Source organism: Etheostoma spectabile, unplaced genomic scaffold (assembly GCF_008692095.1).
Source record: "Etheostoma spectabile isolate EspeVRDwgs_2016 unplaced genomic scaffold, UIUC_Espe_1.0 scaffold00018463, whole genome shotgun sequence".
In the NCBI taxonomy this organism is placed as follows: domain Eukaryota; kingdom Metazoa; phylum Chordata; class Actinopteri; order Perciformes; family Percidae; genus Etheostoma; species Etheostoma spectabile.
Window position 1 is genome coordinate 57,277 of NW_022604268.1, and position 21,790 is coordinate 79,066.

Below are 21,790 nucleotides of genomic sequence, written 5' to 3' on the forward strand. Positions count from 1 at the left end.
CATTATAAAAACAAAGATATTGCAATACAAGACATTGTTACTTTTATCGCGAGACAAAAAAAAGCTTTTTTCAAAAGCTCCGGCAAAAGAAAAAAAAAAAAAAAATCTAATTTTGGGCTGCAATACTAGGAAAAAAAGACCACAAAATTCTGGAGGGACTGACGTCTCCATCTGCTGAAAAGTACAATATATGACCCATTACCCCCGGTGTGTGTGCACGTTTTTGCTGGAGAGCACAACGTGATCTTTTGCAGGTCTCTGGTACTGTGCATTTCCATGTGTTGGAAAGCAGAATGTTACCATTACATGAGGTAGTTTGCCGCTGCTGGTTGTATGATTGTGTGTTTGTGGGGGGCCGTGTATATGTGAGGGTGTTTTAGGTCTTTACATGTACTCATCTCCTATAAAGCACAATAGCGCTCCATTGGCCCACCAGGTCAAAATTGACCTAGGAAAACCAAACACTATGTATTTAAAACCCTAAAATTCAATGATATCAGTATTTTTACTTGCAAAGATCATTGATGACCACCCATGTTATTTTTAGTTAAGAGAAACTAATTTCTGATAAAGAAACTTAAGTCAAATTTGACCCCAAGACAAAAAGGAAAAACAAGTTTTAAACTAAAATAGACTCAAGCCTACTAGTGGGTACTTGCCATGCTGACTGTTGTAGTTAATCTAAACTGACAACCTTTTCGTGCAATTGTTTTAGTTTGGAATCATGCATAAAGTAATGGCAAAGGGAAACCATTGTGCTTCCTGGCAGATGAAATCATTCATTGCTTACAATTTATCAGAGAAGTATGGTAAAATCAGTTCAGTTTAATATCAGCACAGATAGAAGTAGGTACATGCAGAAACATGTCAAAGGCACATCAGGTTGACAAGGTAACGGGCGCCAGGTTGGCGGCCTGGTCGCCCAGCGTCTGGTTGGCGGCCTGGTTGCCCAGCGTCTGGTTGGCGGCCTGGTCGCCCAGCGTCTGGTTGGCGGCCTGGTCGCCCAGCGTCTGGTTGGCGGCCTGGTCGCCCAGCGTCTGGTTGGCGGCCTGGTCGCCCAGCGTCTGGTTGGCGGCCTGGTCGCCCAACGTCTGGTTGGCGGCCTGGTCGCCCACCGTCTGGTTGGCGGCCTGGTCGCCCAGCGTCTGGTTGGCGGCCTGGTCGCCCAGCGTCTGGTTGGCGGCCTGGTCGCCCAGCGTCTGGTTGGCAGTCTGGTCGCCCAGCGTCTGGTTGGCGGCCTGGTTGTCCAGCGTCTGGTTGGCGGCCTGGTCGCCCAGCGTCTGGTTGGCGGCCTGGTCGCCCAGCGTCTGGTTGGCAGCCTGGTTGCCTAATAGCTTCTGGTTGGCAGCCTGGTTGCCTAATAGCTTCTAATTGACTTCACTGGTCTCGGTCCAGAACAACGGGACCTGATGGCCGTGCAGCTGAACGCCATCGCTAACTCCGTCCACAGAAGCTGACGAAGTTATGTGATGGTTTAGAAGAAAGGATGTCTCCTCTGTCTCTCCCATGCTTCCCCGGTGGGACGGACTAAGGCAGGAAGGGACAAAAGGGAATGAAAATGCAATTTAAGAGATCTCAGATTCAGCACTTGTGTGGATGATCAAGTGTTGTTTCAGAGTTTGCTTTTGTGTAAACCTTTTACAACAAACTGAGCAACTAAATGGTTTCTCCTCCATGTGGACCGTCAAATGTCGTCTCAGATTGCTAGGGGCTGCAAAACTTTTACTACAAACTGAGCAACTAAATGGTTTCTCCCCCGTGTGGACAGTCAAATGTTGTCTCAGAGTTTTCTTTTGTGCAAATTTTTGATCACAAACTGAACAACTAAATGGTTTTTCTCCCGTGTGGATTCTCATGTGTACAGCCAAATTGCCAGGCTGACAGAAACTTGCTTTGCAAACTGAGCAGGTGGAACATTTTTCTTTTGAATAAAGTTTCATGTGAGTCATTAAGGTTTTCTTCCGAAGGTATCTTTTACCACAAACTGAGCAACTAAATGGTTTCTCTCCTGTTTGGGCTCCAGAGTGTTTCTGCAGATGTTTCTTGCGGCCAAAGCTTCCTGTACATTCAGAGGAGCTAACTGATGTGTTTCCAGTGTTACATCCAACATCACTTACAGGTTCTTCATTGTTTGGCAGAGGGTTTAAACCTGTCTGAGGTTCCCTAGTCTCCTCCCATTCTGCACTATCATCAGTCTCAGATTCAGCGGAGTCTGAAGTCTTGTCATGAGTAGCTGGTTGTAAAGGACTAACTGGATCTGAGTTCCTGGCTGGTTCTTGTCCTCCACAGTCCTCTCCATCAGGTCCTGTTCTCTCTGCTTCTCTGTTCTCCTCAGTTTGGCTTTCATGAAGCTGAGAGGACTGAGCTTTCTCTTCATCATCTTCTTCAATCTTCTCAGGGACAGTAGTGAACGGGAACTTGATATCAGCCTCCTCCAGCCCTTGAAGCTGCTCTCCCTCCTGACTGGTCCAGAGTTGCTGCTGTTCCTCTTTAATGTGTGGGGGGTCTGGGTGCTCCTGGTCCAGACTGGAGCTCCACCCCTGCTGCTCAGGGGGAACCTCTGCTTTAACCACCGACAGCTTCTGGACGTCTGAGGAGATTAAGGAAGTACAAGCACATGTAGAAAACTGTTAGAAAACTGTAATTTCATGTTGACATGATCTCTTTACAGGGCTCTTAACTACAACCAAATTGTTGCATTCTGCTATTATTTTTTCAAAAGGACAAGCAATTCTTACAAATATTCACAAATGTGCAACCTGTAAGTTTGACAACATTATGCTTAAATTAATGTGAGGTAGTTCGGCTCTTTATCACAGAAACATACGGAGGCCCCCCTGGGGTCAGCTGAGTAAAAAAAACAAAATAAATAAATAAAAAAAAATAATAATACACTGTGCACACAGATTCATAAACGTTCTCACGGTTTTATAAATGTGAGCAAAACAGGAAAGATATTCACAGATTCAAACTTCTGGGATCAATTACTTTATATCAAAATTATATTAAATCACAAATGACGCATCTTTCCTAACGTAGTAAGGTTAACAATGAGCTACAAACTCATTTTTATCAAAATGAGCCGTCCTCCAACCTGGAGAAATAACATTGTGGTGGTGCTTAGAAGTATATAAACTAAGGTAATTTTGGAGACACAACCTTACTTAATCTTTTAATTAATAGATATTTTTGTGTGGGTGTTGTAGTTTATATACGTCTAAGCACCGCCGGGTAACGCTGCTAGAGACCAATGTTATTTCTCCAGGTTGGAGGACGGCAGCAGGAACTGCACCATCCAGGAATAGGGTTTCTCTTCCTGTTTCTAAACAACATATTAACACCCAAATTAATTGCATTAAATGCAAATTTCAGCCTACAGACATTTATTGTTCAGAAGCAACAAACACACCAAGAATATTGGTTAAAGTGCGAGAGATTTGCTTTCTGCTTTTTCTTGAGGGCATTTTATTTAACAGTGTTAACATCAGCATTTAGGATGTACATCTACCTTTCTTCATTCCACAAGGACATTTCTCTTTTATAAATTACTACTTTAAGTGACGGATATCTTTTTGTTACTTTGTATGCAATGATTTTTATGAAAAAAGCAGAGGTGGAAGAAATGTTATTCACGGTAATAAAATAGAGAACCACTGGCATGAATCTGTATATCAGCTGTACTCAAATACAAGTATACAGTTTTTAGAGCTGATTTCTGAAAGTGTAAATGAGGTAGCGTTTGTTACACTTAAAATACTTGTCATTTTATTCTCTAAAATAATTGTCATTAACCCATGTCCCCATCGGCAACATATTCCATCTGAACTGCTGAGCTGTGTATATGTGGATGAGATCCTGACAGTATGATAACCTTAAGCAAAAATATTACGGTTTCACGGTTTTGCAATCACAGCTTTCAAATGTATTATTTTAAAATGTCTGGGTAAAAAGCTGATACCTTAGGAACACTATAGAAAACTTTAGAGGATTTGAAACCGTGACTTTTTCAAACCACAATATACCTTGAAACCGGTAACCGACCAATGCCTATATGGTAACAATTCACACACTCAGTCCAGAACATGGGACGGACCACAGAGGACAATCTTCACCTGTTTAAGTACGCACTGGTCAAAAATAGACTAAAAAGGGGATTATCTGTCTTTAACAAATAACCAATAACTTAAATTTGGATGATACAGAAAGGTTCGTTAACCATGCAGTCATTCCAAAGCTGATTACATTCTCTAAAACAGCCTGATAAAAAAAAAAAAAACAAGACTGCAGCGGCCACTGTTCAGAGTCTATCCTCTGGGGCTTCTCATCTGCTGCATTAAACCTGAATCATGACAGAATCTGTTCCTGCAGGTCTTGCAAACGTACAGCTTCTCACCTGTCTGGGCTCTTCTCACGTGGACCAACAAGCCACTGCTTTGTATAAATGTCGGTTCTCATGTGGATTTTTAAGTTATCTTTACATCCAAAGTCTTTTCTACATGTTTTACAAGAATAAGGCTTCTCACTTGTGTGGATTCTCATGTAGATGTTAAAAACATCCTTATGTCTGAAATCTTTTCCATATGTTTTGCAATAACAAGGCTTTTCACCTATGTGATGATCATGTGTCTCCAAAATTCTGAATTACACTTTTCCACATGTCACACATGAAAGACTTATTCCATTTACCTGTCTCTGATATGTTAGTGTTGTCTACGTTGTTACAGTGACTTCTGCTCTTGCGTCGTCTCTTCTTTGGTTCTGGCTCTGCATTTCTAGTTGATCCTGAGTCTCCATGCTGGCCTCCTTTCTGATCTTGGCTCTCAGCTCCATGAGAGTTGTGAGAGAGGAGCTGGTGGTCACGGTTTGCTTCTGATTCCACAGAGGTTATAACTGGCATGTTGAGCTGCTGGTCAGAGAGAACCTCCTCCTCCTTACAGACATGTTGCTGCGGGAGCTCTGGAGGGACAGACAACCAAAGAAATAGGATACCACTGTTACTGGAGAAAAGACCAGAACACTAGGGCTGTAATCTCCCAGTCCACTAGTCAATAGATAGATAGATAGATAGATATTTATAGATCCCCCAAAAATGGGAAATTACGGTGTTACAGCAGCACACGTACATAAGTCACACAACACAGAATATAAATATAAATGAGATAATAGTAAAAAATATACTACATACAATATACATGAAATAATAATAATAGGAATAAAATATAAGAACAAATGTTTAAATACATACAGGATGGGAAAACAAAAATGTGCAACTGCTTAAATAATATGCTAAATGTATGCTAAAATGTAAATAAACCAACTGTGCCGGTTGCCCTTAGTGCAGTATTGTGGTGTCTAAAAGTCTCATCTAGCACCCAGTGATGACATGTTGAAGAGTTTTATTGCCTGTGGTAGGAAGGATTTCCTGAAGAGGTCCGAGCGACATCGAAGCTGTCGGAGCCTCTTAGAGAAGCTGCTCCTCTGTTGGACCAGTGTGGGGTGGAGAGGGTGGTCAGGGTTATCCATGATAGATAACAGTTTGTTCAGTGACCTCCTCTCCACCACAGCTTCAAATGTGTCCTGTTTGCAGCCGATCACGGAGCCAGCCTTCCTGATCAGTTTGTTCAGTCTGTTTGTGTTGCTGGCTCCGATGCTGCTGCCCCCCCCCCCCAGCAGATGGCAGAGGAGAACAGAGCGCTGGCCACAACCGACTGGTAGAACATCTCCAACATAGAATAGAATAGAATAGAATGCCTTTATTGTCATTATACACAAGTACACGGTACTTGTGCAACGAGATTAAAGCAATCCCTTTGCAGTGTTGACACAAAAAAATATAAGAATATAACAGTATAAAATATAACAGTATAAAATATCAAAATATAAAGTCAAAGATATAAAGTGTAGTGACTGTCAAGTATACATATATAAATCAGCTTGAATAAGCATAGGTAAGAGTTAACACTCAATAAATAATATTGCACAGTGATGGAATGAAATGATTAAGTACTAATATTAAGTAAATACATATTGCACAGTAATGGAAAGGTTAATGTATTAAATATTGCACTGTATGAAATGAAATTGCACAGATTCCAGTGTCCTATGAGGTATTATATAACAGTAACAGTATAACAATAATATTGCACAGTCGGACGGAATGAAGAAGACAGTCCGGGGGCCGGGGGGGGCTGTGGAGTGGAGTCAGTGCATATGTGAGTTCAGGGTCGTTATGGCCTTCGGGAAGAAACTGTTCTTGAGTCTGTTGGTCCGTGCTCTGATGCACCTGTAGCGCCTTCCTGAGGGCAACAGGTCAAACAGATCAGAGCCGGGGTGGGAGCTGTCCTTTATGATGTTCTCTGCTCTGCTGAGGCAGCGGGAGGTGTAGATGTCCGTCAGGGAGGGGAGAGGGCAGCCGGTGATCTTCTGTGCTGACCTTACAACCCTCTGCAGCCTCTCCCTGTCTGCCACGGTGCAGCTGCCGTACCATACTGTGATGCAGTAGGTCAGCAGGCTCTCGATGGATGAGCGGTAGAAGGTCAGCAGCAAGTTGGAGTCCAGGTCGTGCTTCCTGAGGACCCTCAGGAAGTGTAGTCGCTGCTGGGCCTTCTTGATGACCGCTGTGATGTTGGCTGACCAGGAGATGTCAGCTGAGATGAGGACACCAAGAAACCGGAAGGTGTGGACCCTCTCCACACACTCGCCGTTGATGTACAGGGGGGCTAGGTCAGTGCTCTTCTTCCTGAAGTTGATGATGATCTCCTTGGTTTTCTTGGTGTTCAGAGACAGGTTGTTCTCCGAACACCAAGCTGCCAAGTTCAGGACTTCCTCTCTGTAGGCTGCTCGTCTCCCTTTGAGATGAGTCCGACCACTGTGGTGTCGTCAGCAAACTTGACGATGAGGTTGTTGTTGTGGGTCGGACTGCAGTCGTGGGTGTAGAGGCAGTACAGGAGGGGCTCAGCACGCAGCCTGTGGGGAGCCAGTACTCAACATACGAGTGGAGGAGAGGTGGGGGCCCAGTCTCACCGTCTGCGGCCGATTGGTGAGAAAGTCCTTTATCCAGGCACAAGTGAGAGGGGGGAGGCCTAGAGTGACTAGTTTGGATATGAGAATGTCCGGGATGATTGTGTTAAAGGCGGAGCTGTAATCACAATCATCACATCCTGCTGCACACGTTGAAGGATCTCAGAAGGGGGCGGTGCTGATCTTCGCAATTTGAAGCCTTCCGTTCGTATTGATGATTAAAATTATTATTTTACAGTACAGTATTTATTTGTCAAAAAAACGGGAAAAACCCAAAAAAGAAAGGAAAAACCAAATGAGGGGAAACAATTGGTAACTTACTAGAAACTAAATCCATGGTGCTAAACTGCTTGAATATCTCCGACCGTTAAAAACAGACTGACAACCCGTTGAAAGAGCAGAATATACAGTATCAAATAACTTATACATGTAAACAACACTAACCTCTGTTTCCATTCAAAACACCATTATAATCGCCTAGTTTGAAACATGCCTAATTTTATAATAGGCTATGTCTCTACTTAGCAAGAAAAGGCTAATCAGTGTCATGTGTAGCTTGGTAGATCATTGATAGATACATGTCAACATTAGCTATGTCAGATTTAGTAGAAGTAGATCTTAACATTGAAACACAGGGCTGTGACACCGGGGGGGGGGGATGGGGTGGAGACGCAACACACCACCCTCTTTGGATTTGACCCGGTGGACTTGTATCAAAATTAAAGTAAACCATGTTTAGCCATTTTGATTTAAAGGTTTTAACTAAAACATCTTAGTGTGTTATATTAGGTTACAATTAAATATAATAGCTTAATAACAAATGAATCCTTCATAAAGAAAGATGAGATCTGAGGAGGATGGGGGTGAAGAGAGCATGAGTGTTGCTGAGCGCAGTGTGGAAATGAAAGAAGGAACTGGAAAGTAGGCCGAGCAATGCAGACCAGTTTTTGCCAGAGGATCCAGGACTACGGCCGGATAAATTAATGATGATCAGAGACACCACAGTACACAGGTTGGCAAGTAAAGGTACAGAGAAAACTAATGTAGTAGGCCTAGTAACCACAGTAAAGAAGTCTAATGTTGAGAAAGGAGACTTAAAATGTGCGTAGACAAATCAGCCTACTCCTACTACCTAGCATTAGTTAATAGTTATTACCTATAAACATCTAGGCCTATAGATATGTGTACTGAGGCCCAGGTATTTATATTGGGGGGGAGTTGAGGAGCATGGGAGCCCATCAGGACTAGGGCCCAGGATCTTGTTCTACGCCCCTGGATGTGACTGCTTCTTCTATAAAATATAAAATACATATAGGTTGCATTGTCTGGCCATAAGCAAATGGCACATTGGCACAGTTGATAATATAATTATAAAGCTATAAAGTCTGTAGTGGTCCTAGTGAAACAGTTAGTCTGGAGCCCTGAACTGGCTTCGGCTGACCTGTCTGCACATTAGCATTATGGAGGCTAATTAACTTTGTTATAACATGGTTTGATGAACCAGAATGACAGGGGTCCTGGAAGTGGGCCCATCCCGGTCTGATGTCAGTGTAACCAGAGGGTGAACGGAGAGAAGAAGTAAAGGTACCAACCTGCTCTGTGCAGCCGGAGCTGAGGGCTGAAAACAGCGTCCAGTCGTTTCCGTTTGCGCTCGTGCTCCTCTTTAGAACGACACAGTTCCTCCTCGTGCTCTGCTATCGTTCTTTCAAACAGCCCAAATATCTCTTCAGCAGCCGCAGTTAGTCGCTGCTCCACCAGCCCTCTCAGCATTTGGACTTTAGACATTTTCACACAAGGACAGAAACTTTTCCTCCGAACAAACTCCGTCAAAAACGCTGTTTGTTTTCCTTCAAACTGTTGCTAAGCAGCTAGCATGCTAAGCTAGCGTCGTTAGCTTTGTAGCTTCCGGGAGATGAGTCCGAGGTAAAACATTCAGAAAGAAGGTGAGCAGCACAAAGTCCACCAGACAGGTTTATCCGGACACACACGGGCTCTGATGGACCACATCTGTTGGAGCTCACACACTTTCCCAGCACAACAAACCGACTCCAATGTTTTCACTCACGTTAGACGCCATATTGCTCAAAGAATAACATCCGGTTTTGCTGCAGCTTGGTGAATAGCCTTCAAAATAAAGGTCTGTATAAAAAGGAGGTACAAGAAGTGGTTTATTTCAATGGTAAACATTCTTCAATTCCTAAAAACGTCTTGCTCTAAGAACTTTGATATATTAAAAATTGTCTTTAATGGATAGTTTGAGTTTACCCGGCCATAGCCAGACTAATAACCTATATGTGGTTGGGAGAGTTTTATTATTAAAGGCCAGTTATTACATGGATTCGGATACTATGCATCCTGATAAAATTCCTTTGTCTTTTGGAATTAAAATACCCAGACTCTAGACTCCATCTGGGACTTGGAAACAAAACAAGACCCTCTTGCTGTTTTTTCATGTTTTTTTGGCACTTTTGTGCCAAAAAACACTAATGTGCATGTATTTGATTCTTCTCCTCAGACGTCCAGCAGCTGTCGGTGGTTAAAGCAGAGGTTCCCTCTGAGCAGCAGAGCTCCAGTCTGGGCTCTGGTCCCCATGGTGACAAGTCGAGCTGGGGGGGTACAGTGAGGTGGATAGAGGAGGAGGATCTGAGGGAGCGGGAGGGGACGGCAATGTGAAGGAGTTCAGTTAGATATGGAGGAGCAAGGTTATGGACGGCTTTGAAAGTATGGAGAAAGATTTTAAATTATATTCTGAAATGAACTGGAAGCCAATGGAGCTGCTGGAGGACCGGGGTTATATGATGAAAAGGGGGTTCTGGTGACGACACGAGCTGCTGAGTTCTGAAGAAGTTGAAGTTTATGGAGGGATTTTTGAGGGAGGCCAATTAGAAGGGAGTTACAGTAATCAAGGCGGGAGGTGAGGAGGCTGTGGATAAGGATGGAGGCAGTGAGGCGGTCATTTATATAATTTATGTGTGACTGAAAGGATAAGGAGGAGTCGAGGATTACGCCCAGACTCTTGACCCGTGGGGAAGGGGAGACCAAGGAGTTGTCGATAGGTAGAGTGAAACTGTTGATGAAAAAATGCCAGTACTTTATTAAAAAATGTTATCACTCTTTGTCATTTTTCTCTGGCATTGTTGATTTGAGTAGTGAGTAGGTTTAGGTCTGTGTGAATATGGGCCCCACATTTTGAGGGAAGGACCAAGGTTCCAACAGCTATCTTTAATGTGTCCTGATTGCTCACACGTTGACTATTCACTTTGGTGTTTTAAAAAAGGCAGTGTTTTCAGCTTTGATTTACTCATCAACTCTTTTTTTAAGTGATTTTAGACGTGGAACGAGCCATCTTTTATTTACTGTGGAGGTCCAAGTGGGAATGAGCGCAAAGAAGAGTGATGAAGAAGCCAAAAGAGAAAAGAGGGAAAGGAGTGCTATTGTTTTTAGGAAGCAGATGTACAGCTATACACTTTGCAAATCAGTGGCTCACCCTGGCCGCCATCAAAGATGCCATTTGGACCTCAAGAAATTTGCATTATTTTTTTATTTTTTTATTTATTACATAGCTGGAAGCCAACCGATATGATGTCTTACAGCTGTGTCATTTGGGCTGAACTTGGTGAAGTAATTAGAATCATCCGTCAATCACCTTGCTGAGATTGTTCCTTGTCAACCTGAGGTTCAACGATTGGTGATACCTTCCTTTCCAGCACTTTGGAGTAGAAAATCAACAAATAATTGCGATAGTTAATCGTGATCTCTAATTGTCGTTATCATTTTGGCCATAATCGTGCAGCTCAACGAGATTTTATCAAACCAGGTTGGGCAAGTAACCTTTCTGCTGACTTCTTGTAAAAAAAGCAACTAACACAACTCAAAGAAAGCTACTGCAATGGCTGGGAATCAAACCCAGGTCAACTGCTTGGAAGGCAGCTATGCTCACCACTATACCACCATCACTGGACAATACAATGTTCACTTCAAATCTTGTAATACATCTGGGCATTGAGACTGGAAGTCCCTCCAGGGGGTCCTGTGTTATCACATTCACAAGAATGGGAAGTGCGTGTGTATGTGTGCTAGCTCCCTTTGATAGCTCAGTTGGTAGAGCGGAGGACTATAGAGGCATAAAGCTGAAATCTTTGGGTCACTGGTTCAAAGGAGCTCTCTTTTCCAGAGTTTCCCTTCAGGGATCAATAAAGTATTTCCAATTCTGATGTAGAGATGGACGGACGACCCAAAAGCATAATACTTCTTGCCGGGACATAACATGAAACAAAAAAAAGAGGTGGGGTAGATATGAGCGCAGAAATCCTTTTACGACAGGCTTTACGTGAGATTCATGAAACGTTCGTATCACACCAATCAGAGCGTAAGAATGATCGTACATTGATAAATGCAGCGGCTGGAAAGCGACTTGATTTTGCCACTAAGAAGTGATAGTAGTATTGTGATAAATTTGCCTCGCGCGTGACACTCTTTTCCATCATATTCAATAACTAAACCAGATTATTCAATCCATTCCTCTACTTAAATGCAAAGTAGTCTCATCCAGGACCTATCGCACCCTAAGCGAGAATCATAAACCTAGACCAATGAACAAGGAGAGCCATGTCCTGCTCATTGTTCCTCATATCTTTTCCCAGTTTTTTTCTATTGCGTGCAGTTGAAGCAAGATATGAAAATTGCCAACATGCTGTACTACAATTGTGCTGGCTCCTAATCTGGGTTAATTTAACAATAAACTGGATTTTAAAGTACAGATTAGGGTTGGAACAGCACCTTGCTTCAGGGCTCGTCCGGGAGTTGAACCCGGGACCTCTCGCACCCGAAGCGAGAATCATACCCCTAGACCAACGAGCCACGTAAATATAGCTTATTAGCAATTTCCCATCAAGTAAATGTGACCAGTCAGTGACTCGAAAGCCAACCGTTAAGAAGTTTGTTTGGCATGAAGTGTTTTTATGGCTCCACTGCCAGACTGAGCTTTCTGATTATATTGGACTAAAGACTACTTTTGAAGCAAAATATTTTACCAACATTGGAACTTGAATTTTTTGGTCAAAAGTGACAGCAGATAAGCCTAGTTTCCACCATCTATTGGACGACAGACTACTTTTGTCAAAATTAGAAATTTAATATTGGTAAAAAAGAAATGCAGTTTGAAAGAGGAAATGCAGCTTGGATTTGTCACTGACTTGAAAGACTATGGTCAGGTAGATTGGCATGGGGTCTTTTCATGGCTCCACTGCCTGATTCAGCTTAACGATCTCATTTGACAACAGGAAACATTTGATACAAAATATTTTACCAAAACAAAGACTTGATTTTGTCAGTAAAAAGTGAAAGACTCAGTGCTCATACAAATGATGAGATTTAGCAGAGGATGGTTTCGATCCATCGACCTCTGGGTTATGGGCCCAGCACGCTTCCGCTGCGCCAAAGCTGGGGAACGATAGTCTGTAAGGGGGGGGGGAAGAAGAGGAAAAAGGGGAAGAGGGAGGGAAGAAGGAAAAAGAGGAAAAAGGAGGAAAAAAGAAGAAATTAGAGAAAAGATGAGAAAGATGCTAAATTACCCACAAAGTGTAAGAGTTTTATAGTTTCTATTAAGTCAGATTTTAATTTAATTGCTGAAATTGGAATGTTTCTGGGAAATAAGGGAAGTTTAACGTAGATTCAAAGGTCACAGGTTCGATCCCCACCTAGTGCCAGAAGATCCAATTACACTGTCCACAACTTTATTGTTCTACTAAACAAAGTTTTGGAGGAATAAGATATTAGTAAGGTTGGGAACCAATTTAAACAAATAATTTATAACGTTTAGATTGACTTTTGAACAATATATCTGTTTTAGTACTGCATACATTTAGTAATCGTGCTATATTTGGTCAATATTAAAAGTTAGTCTTTATAATAAGCATTGTTTAGTAATAAATAATTTTCTTTTTCTTTAAACAATGTATGACAGGTAAAACCAAGCATTTTTAGTTCTCTTTTCTCTAAAAGCTAGTATGTCATACAGTAATCATTGCAGGGAAGTAGGATGTATAAAGGCAAGTCATATGCTCAGCAGTGTGTACACTAGAATTTGGAATAATATTGAAATGAAGCCAATAATATAATACATGCCTACTTTATTACATTATTGATCTCAACAAAACAATATGTCTTTAGGTAACGAATAATATTGTTTAGCACAAGAAATGACTGACTATACAAAGGTTTTTACGCCAGGGAGGAAAATAAGAGAATCAACAAACTACTTCTGTACAAAGATTAAAACACACATAACATATAAACCACAATACATCATAGTATTGTATGCATAGTAAAATCTAACTATTTACATTTTCTATTTACATTATACATTTACATTTTTGATTTTTTAATGTGATCCCAATCCCAATTTAACTTTACCTTCTTAGTGTGAAATCCACACGTGCAGACATCTGCCCCCGCTGCTGGAGTGGACACTTCTCTATCTGTAATTAACCCAAATTAAAATGCACCAGACTGTTACATGACATTAATTAATTGTTGCTAGTTGTTAAAAAATATATGTAATAAGCTGTACCTTAAGATAGAGCTCATGCCATCTCTTTTGCCTCGGGGCTGGTCTATTCCTAGCATCAGTAGACCAGACCCCTGTAGCGGCAAACGTCCTCAGCCGGGACAGCCATTCATCGTCCCCCATGGCACGATGCTTCTTAGCCTTAGATGCCATCTGAGATTAAAACTCAATAGGACAATAGGGCAATAATGTCAATAGTTAGGCACTTAATAAGGTCCCTTTATTGTATCCAAAAAAGACAAAACTATAGTATAAGATTTAATCAAATAATTATATATTACAGGCATGACCATGGGATAGCTAATTTCTATCATCTAAATCTATCTACCTTCATCTTATAGTAAAGCATGTTGTAACATTGCTAGTACAGGGGCTTGAGTCATAATTGAGGCTTGTTATAATCATTATCAACATTAATATTATTATATTACAATTATATTTTATTGTCAACAAATACTACAGTGGACTGAAGTTGGGGTAAACGTTTGAATGCTAATCTTAAAGTAATATAAATTATAAGGGACTGATGTCAATTCAATCAATTTATCAGTTCTCTCTCTCTCTCTCTCTCTCTCTCTCTCTAACGCTACTAAAAATTATAAAATATATTATAATAATAATATTTTAAAATAAAAATTAAATTACAGCTAACGTTAACTTAAGATACTGACGTTACTTAACATATTGATGTCACTTTATACATAAAGTGATACACATAACGTAGCCTATCCTGTTGACTAACGTTATACTCTTCTCAACTAGAAAAGTGCACCGCAACATGACTTCGCAGGCAAATAAATACATAGCTACATACATTACGTGAACATGTAACAGGTTTAATGCACAACAGTTGACGGTGACGTTACCGTAGCGTTAATACACTAGCTACTACTGCTTACAGCAGCATAACGTTATAAGCTTGATCTTAACTAGCAAAGTGCACAACAATATGACATTGCGGTCAAACAAATACATCAATTACATGAACTTTTGACAAGTTTAATTCATGAGATTTGGTGCCAGTAATAACTTACTTTATTTTCCGTGGAAAAATACCGAGATGACTCGTCTTCTCTTGCGATTGCAGCAAAGCTGCCATTGAAGCAGAAAATGCGTTTTGATTGGTAGGAAATGGAGATGGGCATTGCCAAGAGGAGGCGCTTTTTTGATTGGCAAGAAATGGATATGAAGTCTCTCATGATTGGCAAAAAATGGAAGGGAGCTTTGGGTTTGATTGGTAAGAAAAGGAGATGAGAAAGTGGACAAATCTGTTCTGGGTAGCGCCACTCTGCTCTGGAATTTCTACCCAGGTCTATGATTCACCATTTGATGGAAGGTGGCAACCAAGGTTCCAACCCACTCACGGGTTCGAAAGTTAAACATTTGGTAGACTTTGCAACTATCTTTTATGTGAGCTTCCTGATTACTCACACATTGATCATTCACATGTAACACTTGTGATTGGCTGGTGTTTAAAAACAGGGCATTGTGAGAACAGATATAAACATCAGTAAGGAGTCTACCAAGTTGCCTCTTATCATTTTAGTTTGGACACTCAGTGAGGCTTACTGCGATGGTTTGGACTGGGTCGACTAGGGTTTTCTGCTGCTCTTGTAATTGTCAGCCCAAATATATGGGTGTTCATGGAGACATGGAAGAAAGTCACTAGGGTGGCAATGTGCTTGACAATAGCAATACATTGCGCGGGATGTTAATGGCATCTTATTGACCTTGTCCCCCAATGTGCAATACAGGCTAAATCCCATGGTGGGAATCAAGATCCATCAATGTTTCTGTCCACAATGTCCACCTGAATCCAGAAATGTCCCTGCCAGATGGGAAATAGACTGACAATTTAGTCAACATTGTGCAATTATCTTCAAAATGTCCAACTGAGTCCACAAGTATACCTGCCAGATGGGAAATAAACTGATAACTGTCTTCATGGTCTGAATGTGTCAAATATTGCCGGCCAATGCCCCCATTGAGTCCAGATGTGTCCGTTTTTGTTCCTGATCCATGCTATGACCCCAAGAGTGCACAATTTACATTTGAAAGCTGTGGGGAAAGGGGGGTTTCAAAGCTAATAGAACATTCAACAAGCAGTTCTAACACACTATACTGGCCCACTCAGGATGAGCACTGTAAACTCTGACTGCAGAAACACAAGTTCAAATTTCAGTGATACCTAATTTTTATGGTTATTACGGGACTGAATACAAAGTGATCTGTTTAAAGGGTAGCAGGGGGATTGGGTTGACATGATGATGGGATGCAAACTGAGGTAATCTCTGCAACAACAAGGTGCTGCTGGGATTTGAACCCAGGATCTCCTGTTTATCAGACAGGCACTTTAACCAACTAAGCCATACGTCAGATCCAGCAATGTTTTCTGTCCACAATGGCCACCTGTGCCCAGAAATGTCGGAAAGGCCTAGTTTAAACTACATGCAGACACTATATAGGTTGATTTTTTAATTTCACCAGTACTCTGGCTTAAAGGTTCCACTGAGACTTGAAATCGGATCACTGGATTCAAAGTCCAGAGTGCTTACCATTACACCATGGAACCACTGTTCTAAAAGGCAACATTGGTTTGTCAGCCAGCTTCTTTCATAATATCAACACTTATTCTATTGAAAACAAACAACAATCAGAAAGAAGATTTGATGAAAATGCAGCGATTGGTGGCTAACTTAATTCATTTATGGAGCTAAGCGTTCACACATGATGTGGAAAAAAGTCAAGAAAAGGTTTTAAAGGACTTGCCACAAACAATTATTCTGGCAGTAGATAGGTCTACTGTGTACACATGGAAAGTTTACTTGGGTTGATAATGCAGATGGTCACAAAAGGTGCGGCTGTACTTTCAATTCAGTATCTTGTGCAAATTAATATCCACTACAATGTAGAGAATAGCTGAGTTCAAGCTTCCCAATACCATGTCTCGGAAATCAGTTCTAGAAGGAAACAATTCATGTAAGAAGTGGGATTTGAATCCAAGCCCCCAGTGGAGACTGCGACCTGAACGCAGAGCCTTGGAACGCTCAGCCATCCTACCTTTATCTTGTTTATCCTTATCTTCTTTAATAGTTTTTTTTATAAATTAATTCATAAAAAATATGACTAACATGTGATTATTTTAATGTTATTTTAATAAATAATGTTACAATTATATGGCTAAGTAAGCAATAAAACCTTTAAATGAGCCCTTCTTGTTTTTTTTTGTTATGTATCGGCGAAAAGTATTATGCTTTTGGGTCGTCTGTCCATCTCTACATCAGAATCACTACATTGATCTGTGAAGGGAAACTCTGGAAGAGACTGCTTCTTTGAGCCAGATTTGAACCAGTAACCTAAGGATTTTGGATTCATGCCTCTACAGTCCTCCACTCTACCAACTGAGCTATTGAAGGTCAACAATGTTTATGAACACACTTCCCATTCTTATTGATTTGATAACACATGACCCCCTGGAGGGAATTTCGGAATCATCAGGGGCTGTAGCTCAGTGATAGAGCGCACTTCACAGTCTCAATGCCCAGATGTATTACAAGATTTGAAGTGGACATTGTATTTCCCAGTGATGGTGGTATAGTGGTGAGCATAGCTGCCTTCCAAGCAGTTGACCTGGGTTTGATTCCCAGCCATCGCAGTAGCTTTCTTTGAGTGATGTTACTTGCTTTTTTTAACAAGAAGTCAGCAGAAAGGTTACTTGCCCAACCTGGTTGGATTAAACATTAGATCTCTTTGGGCTATACGATTACGGCCAAAGTGATAATCACGATTATTTTGATCAATGATTTGTTGATTTTCTACTCCAAAGTGCTGGAAAGGTAGGTTTCACCAATTGTTTAACCTCAGGTTGACAAGGAACAATCTCGGCAAGGTGATTGATGGATGATTCTAGTTACTTCACCAAGTTCAGCCCAAATGACACAGCTACAAGACATCACATTGGTTGGCTTCCAGCTATGCAAGATGTAGATGCAAATGGCAGTTGTGGGATTTGAACCCACGCCTCTAGAGAGACAGGAACCTTAATCCAGCGCCTTAGACCACTCGGCCACACTACCTGCAAGTAAGAGAAGTTGGCGGAGGATTGGCTGAAGCTTACTTGCCACCACCTTGGAGTAGACCAGGGAGGCTGAGCAGAGTGATACGCAAGTTGCAAGGTCTACAAAATGTTAAACTTTGCCACCCGTAAGCTGTTAGAACCTTTGTTGCCACCTTCCCTCATAATGTGAATCACAGAATTTTCCATCCCTTGAGCCCAAACAACAGAGCAGAGTGGCGCAGCGGAAGCGTGCTGGGCCCATAACCCAGAGGTCGATGGATCGAAACCATCCTCTGCTAAATCTCATCATTTGTATCAGCACTAAGTCTATTTCCAGTCTGTGGATGTTTAGCAAAGCAAGTGTCTGGGATGTAAGGTTTCCATCTGCTGAAGAGTAAACCTAATAGCATGTCCAGTTTATTTCATCTATAAAAATGGAAACTACAGTGCTCATACCTGCTGTAACACCTCTAAAAACTGGAGCATAATACAATAAATATACTACACTACAGTACATAAATACAGTAAAATAGAGACTCTGAGGTGAGAAAATCTATTTAGATCTTTAAGAAGACCGATATGTAGTTTGAATTAGATTTTCAGTCACTGTTGTCTCAATACTTCAGTGTCAACCTACTTATTATCTACAATAAATGCTCCAGTCCTTTCTTTGCATTAAACACCAGCCAATCACAAGTGTGTCAATAATCAATGTATCATTAATCAGGAAGCTCACATAAAAGATAGCAGAAAGGTCTACCAAATGTCAATCACATATTTCCAGCCCCTGGGCCTAAACACCAGAGCAGAGTGGCGCAGCGGAAGAGTGCTGGGCCCATAACCCACAGGTCGGTGGATCGAAACCATCCTCTGCTAATTCCTGTGCTTTGTATTTCCTGTTAGTTGGTGTTTAACAAAGTATTACTTTCTGTAATGCAATGTCTCCACCTGCTGAAGAGCAAACTTAATGGCATGACAAATTTCATCTATAGCAACGGAAACTACATTGCTCATACCCGCCATGACACCCATAAAAACTAGAGTCTAATACAATAAATATATCACAGATCAAGTACATAAATACAGTAAAGTAGAGACTGTAATTTAAACTGTACATTTAAAGTGCTTGTCGTCCTTTCTGATAGTCTGAGGTATAAAAGAGAGAGCATACCGCTTAGTTTGTGTAACAGGAGGTCTTAGTCTACCACTACGTTCTATAACCCTACCAGTCAGATTACCACAGGAGGTAATATCTTCTGCAGCTCTTTTAAAGACTCTACCATAATACCTGCTGGAGATGCCAGGTCCTCATACATGTAAAGCATGAGCTCTACCACTGAGCTACATCCCCTGAAGATTTTCAGTTTTTTAAAACTGTTTTCTGAGATTGACTTAGACTTATCTTTATTAATCCTTTTACTTACTTAGGGTGCTTTAGGTAACTGCCTTCCAAGCACTTGACCTGGGTTTGATTCCCAGCCTTTGCAGTAGTTTTCGTTGAGTGATATTACTTACTCTATTTGTCAAGAAGTAACCAGAAAGGTAACTTGCCCAACCTGGTTTAATACAATATTAGATCTCTGTTATGGTACAAATAAGGCAGTATATCAATCAATCAAGCTTCCTCCATAAGGATCCACAGACTGAGGCAGTCTACTATAATTTGCACTTTCTACTCCTTACATTTTACAAAATTGGCTTGTTACTTTAGTTTTGTACTAAAAGCCGTATATAAGGTGTGATTGTGAGAGAAAAGAACAAGAGACTAGTTGTCCGGAGGATAATCAACTGAGATTGTGTGCGTCTTTGAGAACTGTAAGTCCTAGAACTGATGTTGTCAGTTCATTTAAGCCTGTTGTTGTATTGGTCTGTAGTTCTGGCAAATTTAAAAGTTAGCTTGTTTGTGTTCTTCACCTGTTACCTAGGTTACACCTGTTAGCTAGCTTACACCTGCCTGATTCGATATAATGGCCATTGTTAAATGTCCTTGCTCATTAAGCCAAATCTGGTCTTTACACTTCTGCAGAAGACCATAGAGCAGCCCAAAGATAACCCAAGTGGTCTTATGTCTATTAGAAGGTACAGTTCTGCAAACCATATACATATTAATCTTTGCAGTCATTGGTATGCAGGTCACTTGATGTAATTCAAGCAAATATATAAGGCCCCACCCAACAGTTTTGTGATACGTGGCGTGCAACTGTCTGTCAATGATCAAGCTTGTTGCTGTGACCAAGAAACCACCAGCAAAATGACTGATACATCATCAGTTCTGAAATTTTCTTGGATGCCAAATATTTGAATTGAAAGTCAGAATCCAATTGACATGTAAGAACAAGACAATGCACATCCAGCTTCTACATTTCCACATGAGTCAGCTTCCCCAATTTCTGAGTAACAGGAAAATAGCCTGATAAGCATACATGTGCAGCTCAACCTCAAAAAGCCATAAAGCAAATGCTTGTGGCTTAAAGATCGAGCTCCCGCTCATAAAACCTCAGACAGGAGCAGTCTCTGTGGCGCAATAGGTCAGCGCAGTCGGCTGTTAACCGAAAGGATGGTGGTTCAAGTCCACCCAGGGACGTTTGTTGCTTAAATAACCTGGAGTGAGCCAACTCTGGGATTTATCCTTCTGCAGAAGACCATAGAGCAGCCCAAAGATAACCCACGTGGCCTTATGTCTGGTGATATTAACAAACGTAATGTTAGTCACGGTCCCTGTGTGTGTCATGTGGAGAGCTGTTATATTATACTATCACTTTTTACTGACAAAATCAAGTCTTTGTTTTGGTAAAAATATTTTGTATCAAATGTTTCCTGTTGTCAAATGAGATCGGAAAGCTGAATCGGGCCGTGGAGCCGTGAAAAGACCCCATGCCAATCTACCTGACCATAGTCTTTCAAGTCAGTGACAAATCCAAGCTGCATTTCCTCTTTCAAACTGCATTTCTTTTTTACCAATATTCAATTTCTAATTTTGACAAAAGTAGTCTGTTGTCCAATAAATGGTGGAAACTAGGCTTATCTGCTGTCACTTTTGACCAAAAAATTCAAGTTCCAATCTTGGTAAAATGTTTTGCTTCAAAAGTAGTCTTTAGTCCAATATAATCAGAAAGCTCAGTCTGGCAGTGGAGCCATAAAAACACTACATGCCAAACAAACTACTTAACGGTTGGCTTTTGAGTCACTGACTGATCACATTTACTTGATGGAAAATTGCTAATAAGGTATGTTTACGTGGCTTGTTGGTCTAGGGGTATGATTCTCGGGTGCGAGAGGTCCCGGGTTCAACTCCCGGACAAGCCCTGAAGCAAGGTGCTGTTCCAACCCTAATCTGTACTTTAAAATCCTTTTTATTGTTAAATTAACCCAGATTAGGAGCCAGCACAATTGTAGTACAGCATGTTGGCAATTTTCATGTCCTGCTTCAACTGCACGCAATAGAAAAAAACTGGGAAAAGATATGAGGAACAATGAGCAGGACATGACTCTCCTTGTTCATTGGTCTAGGTTTATGATTCTCGCTTAGGGTGCGATAGGTCCTGGATGAGACTACTTTGCATTTAAGTAGAGGAATGGATTGAATAATCTGGTTTAGTTATTGAATTTGATGGAAAAGAGTGTCACGCGCGAGGCAAATTTATCACAATACTACTATCACTTCTTAGTGGCAAAATCAAGTCGCTTTCCAGCCGCTGCATTTATCAATGTACGATCATTCTTACGCTCTGATTGGTGTGATACGAACGTTTCATGAATCTCACGTAAAGCCTGTCGTAAAAGGATTTCTGCGCTCATATCTACCCCAACTCTTTTTTTTGTTTCATGTTATGTCTCGGCAAGAAGTATTATGCTTTTGGGTTGTCTGTCCATCTCTACATCAGAATAAAAAATACTTGATTGATCCTGGAAGGGAAACTCTGGAAAAAAACTTCTCCTTCAAGCCAGAGTTGAACCAGCAACCTAAGGATTTCAGCTTTATGCCTCTACAGTCCTTCGCTCTACCAACTGAGCTATTGAAGGGAGCTATGCATGTTCCTGCGCACTTCCCATTCTTGTGAATGTGATAACACAGGGCCCCCCTGGAGGGACTTTCAGTGATAGAGCGCATTTTCAGTCTCAATGCCCAGATGTATTACAAGATT

The 21,790-nt window shown here is 41.2% G+C and overlaps 2 protein-coding genes and 2 non-coding genes across 4 annotated transcripts in view; 2 read left to right on the plus strand and 2 right to left on the minus strand.

Annotated features, from left to right (window-relative positions):
• LOC116680459 (zinc finger protein 345) overlaps positions 1-21,790 on the plus strand; it is a 71,767-nt gene that overhangs the window by 30,284 nt on the left and 19,693 nt on the right. The window lies entirely within an intron of this gene.
• On the minus strand, positions 1,291-9,106 carry LOC116680460 (zinc finger protein 260-like). The gene is made up of 3 exons (XM_032509493.1): positions 8,613-9,106; positions 4,687-4,956; positions 1,291-2,590 (listed from the first exon to the last, which is right to left on the minus strand). The coding sequence occupies exons 1-3, from the start codon at positions 8,803-8,805 to the stop codon at positions 1,566-1,568; spliced, it is 1,488 nt and encodes a 495-aa protein (XP_032365384.1). The 5' UTR covers positions 8,806-9,106; the 3' UTR covers positions 1,291-1,565.
• On the minus strand, positions 11,809-11,880 carry trnap-cgg (transfer RNA proline (anticodon CGG)). Its single transcript has one exon. It is a non-coding gene; the product is annotated as a tRNA-Pro (tRNA).
• trnan-guu (transfer RNA asparagine (anticodon GUU)) lies at positions 20,156-20,229 on the plus strand. The gene has a single exon. It is a non-coding gene; the product is annotated as a tRNA-Asn (tRNA).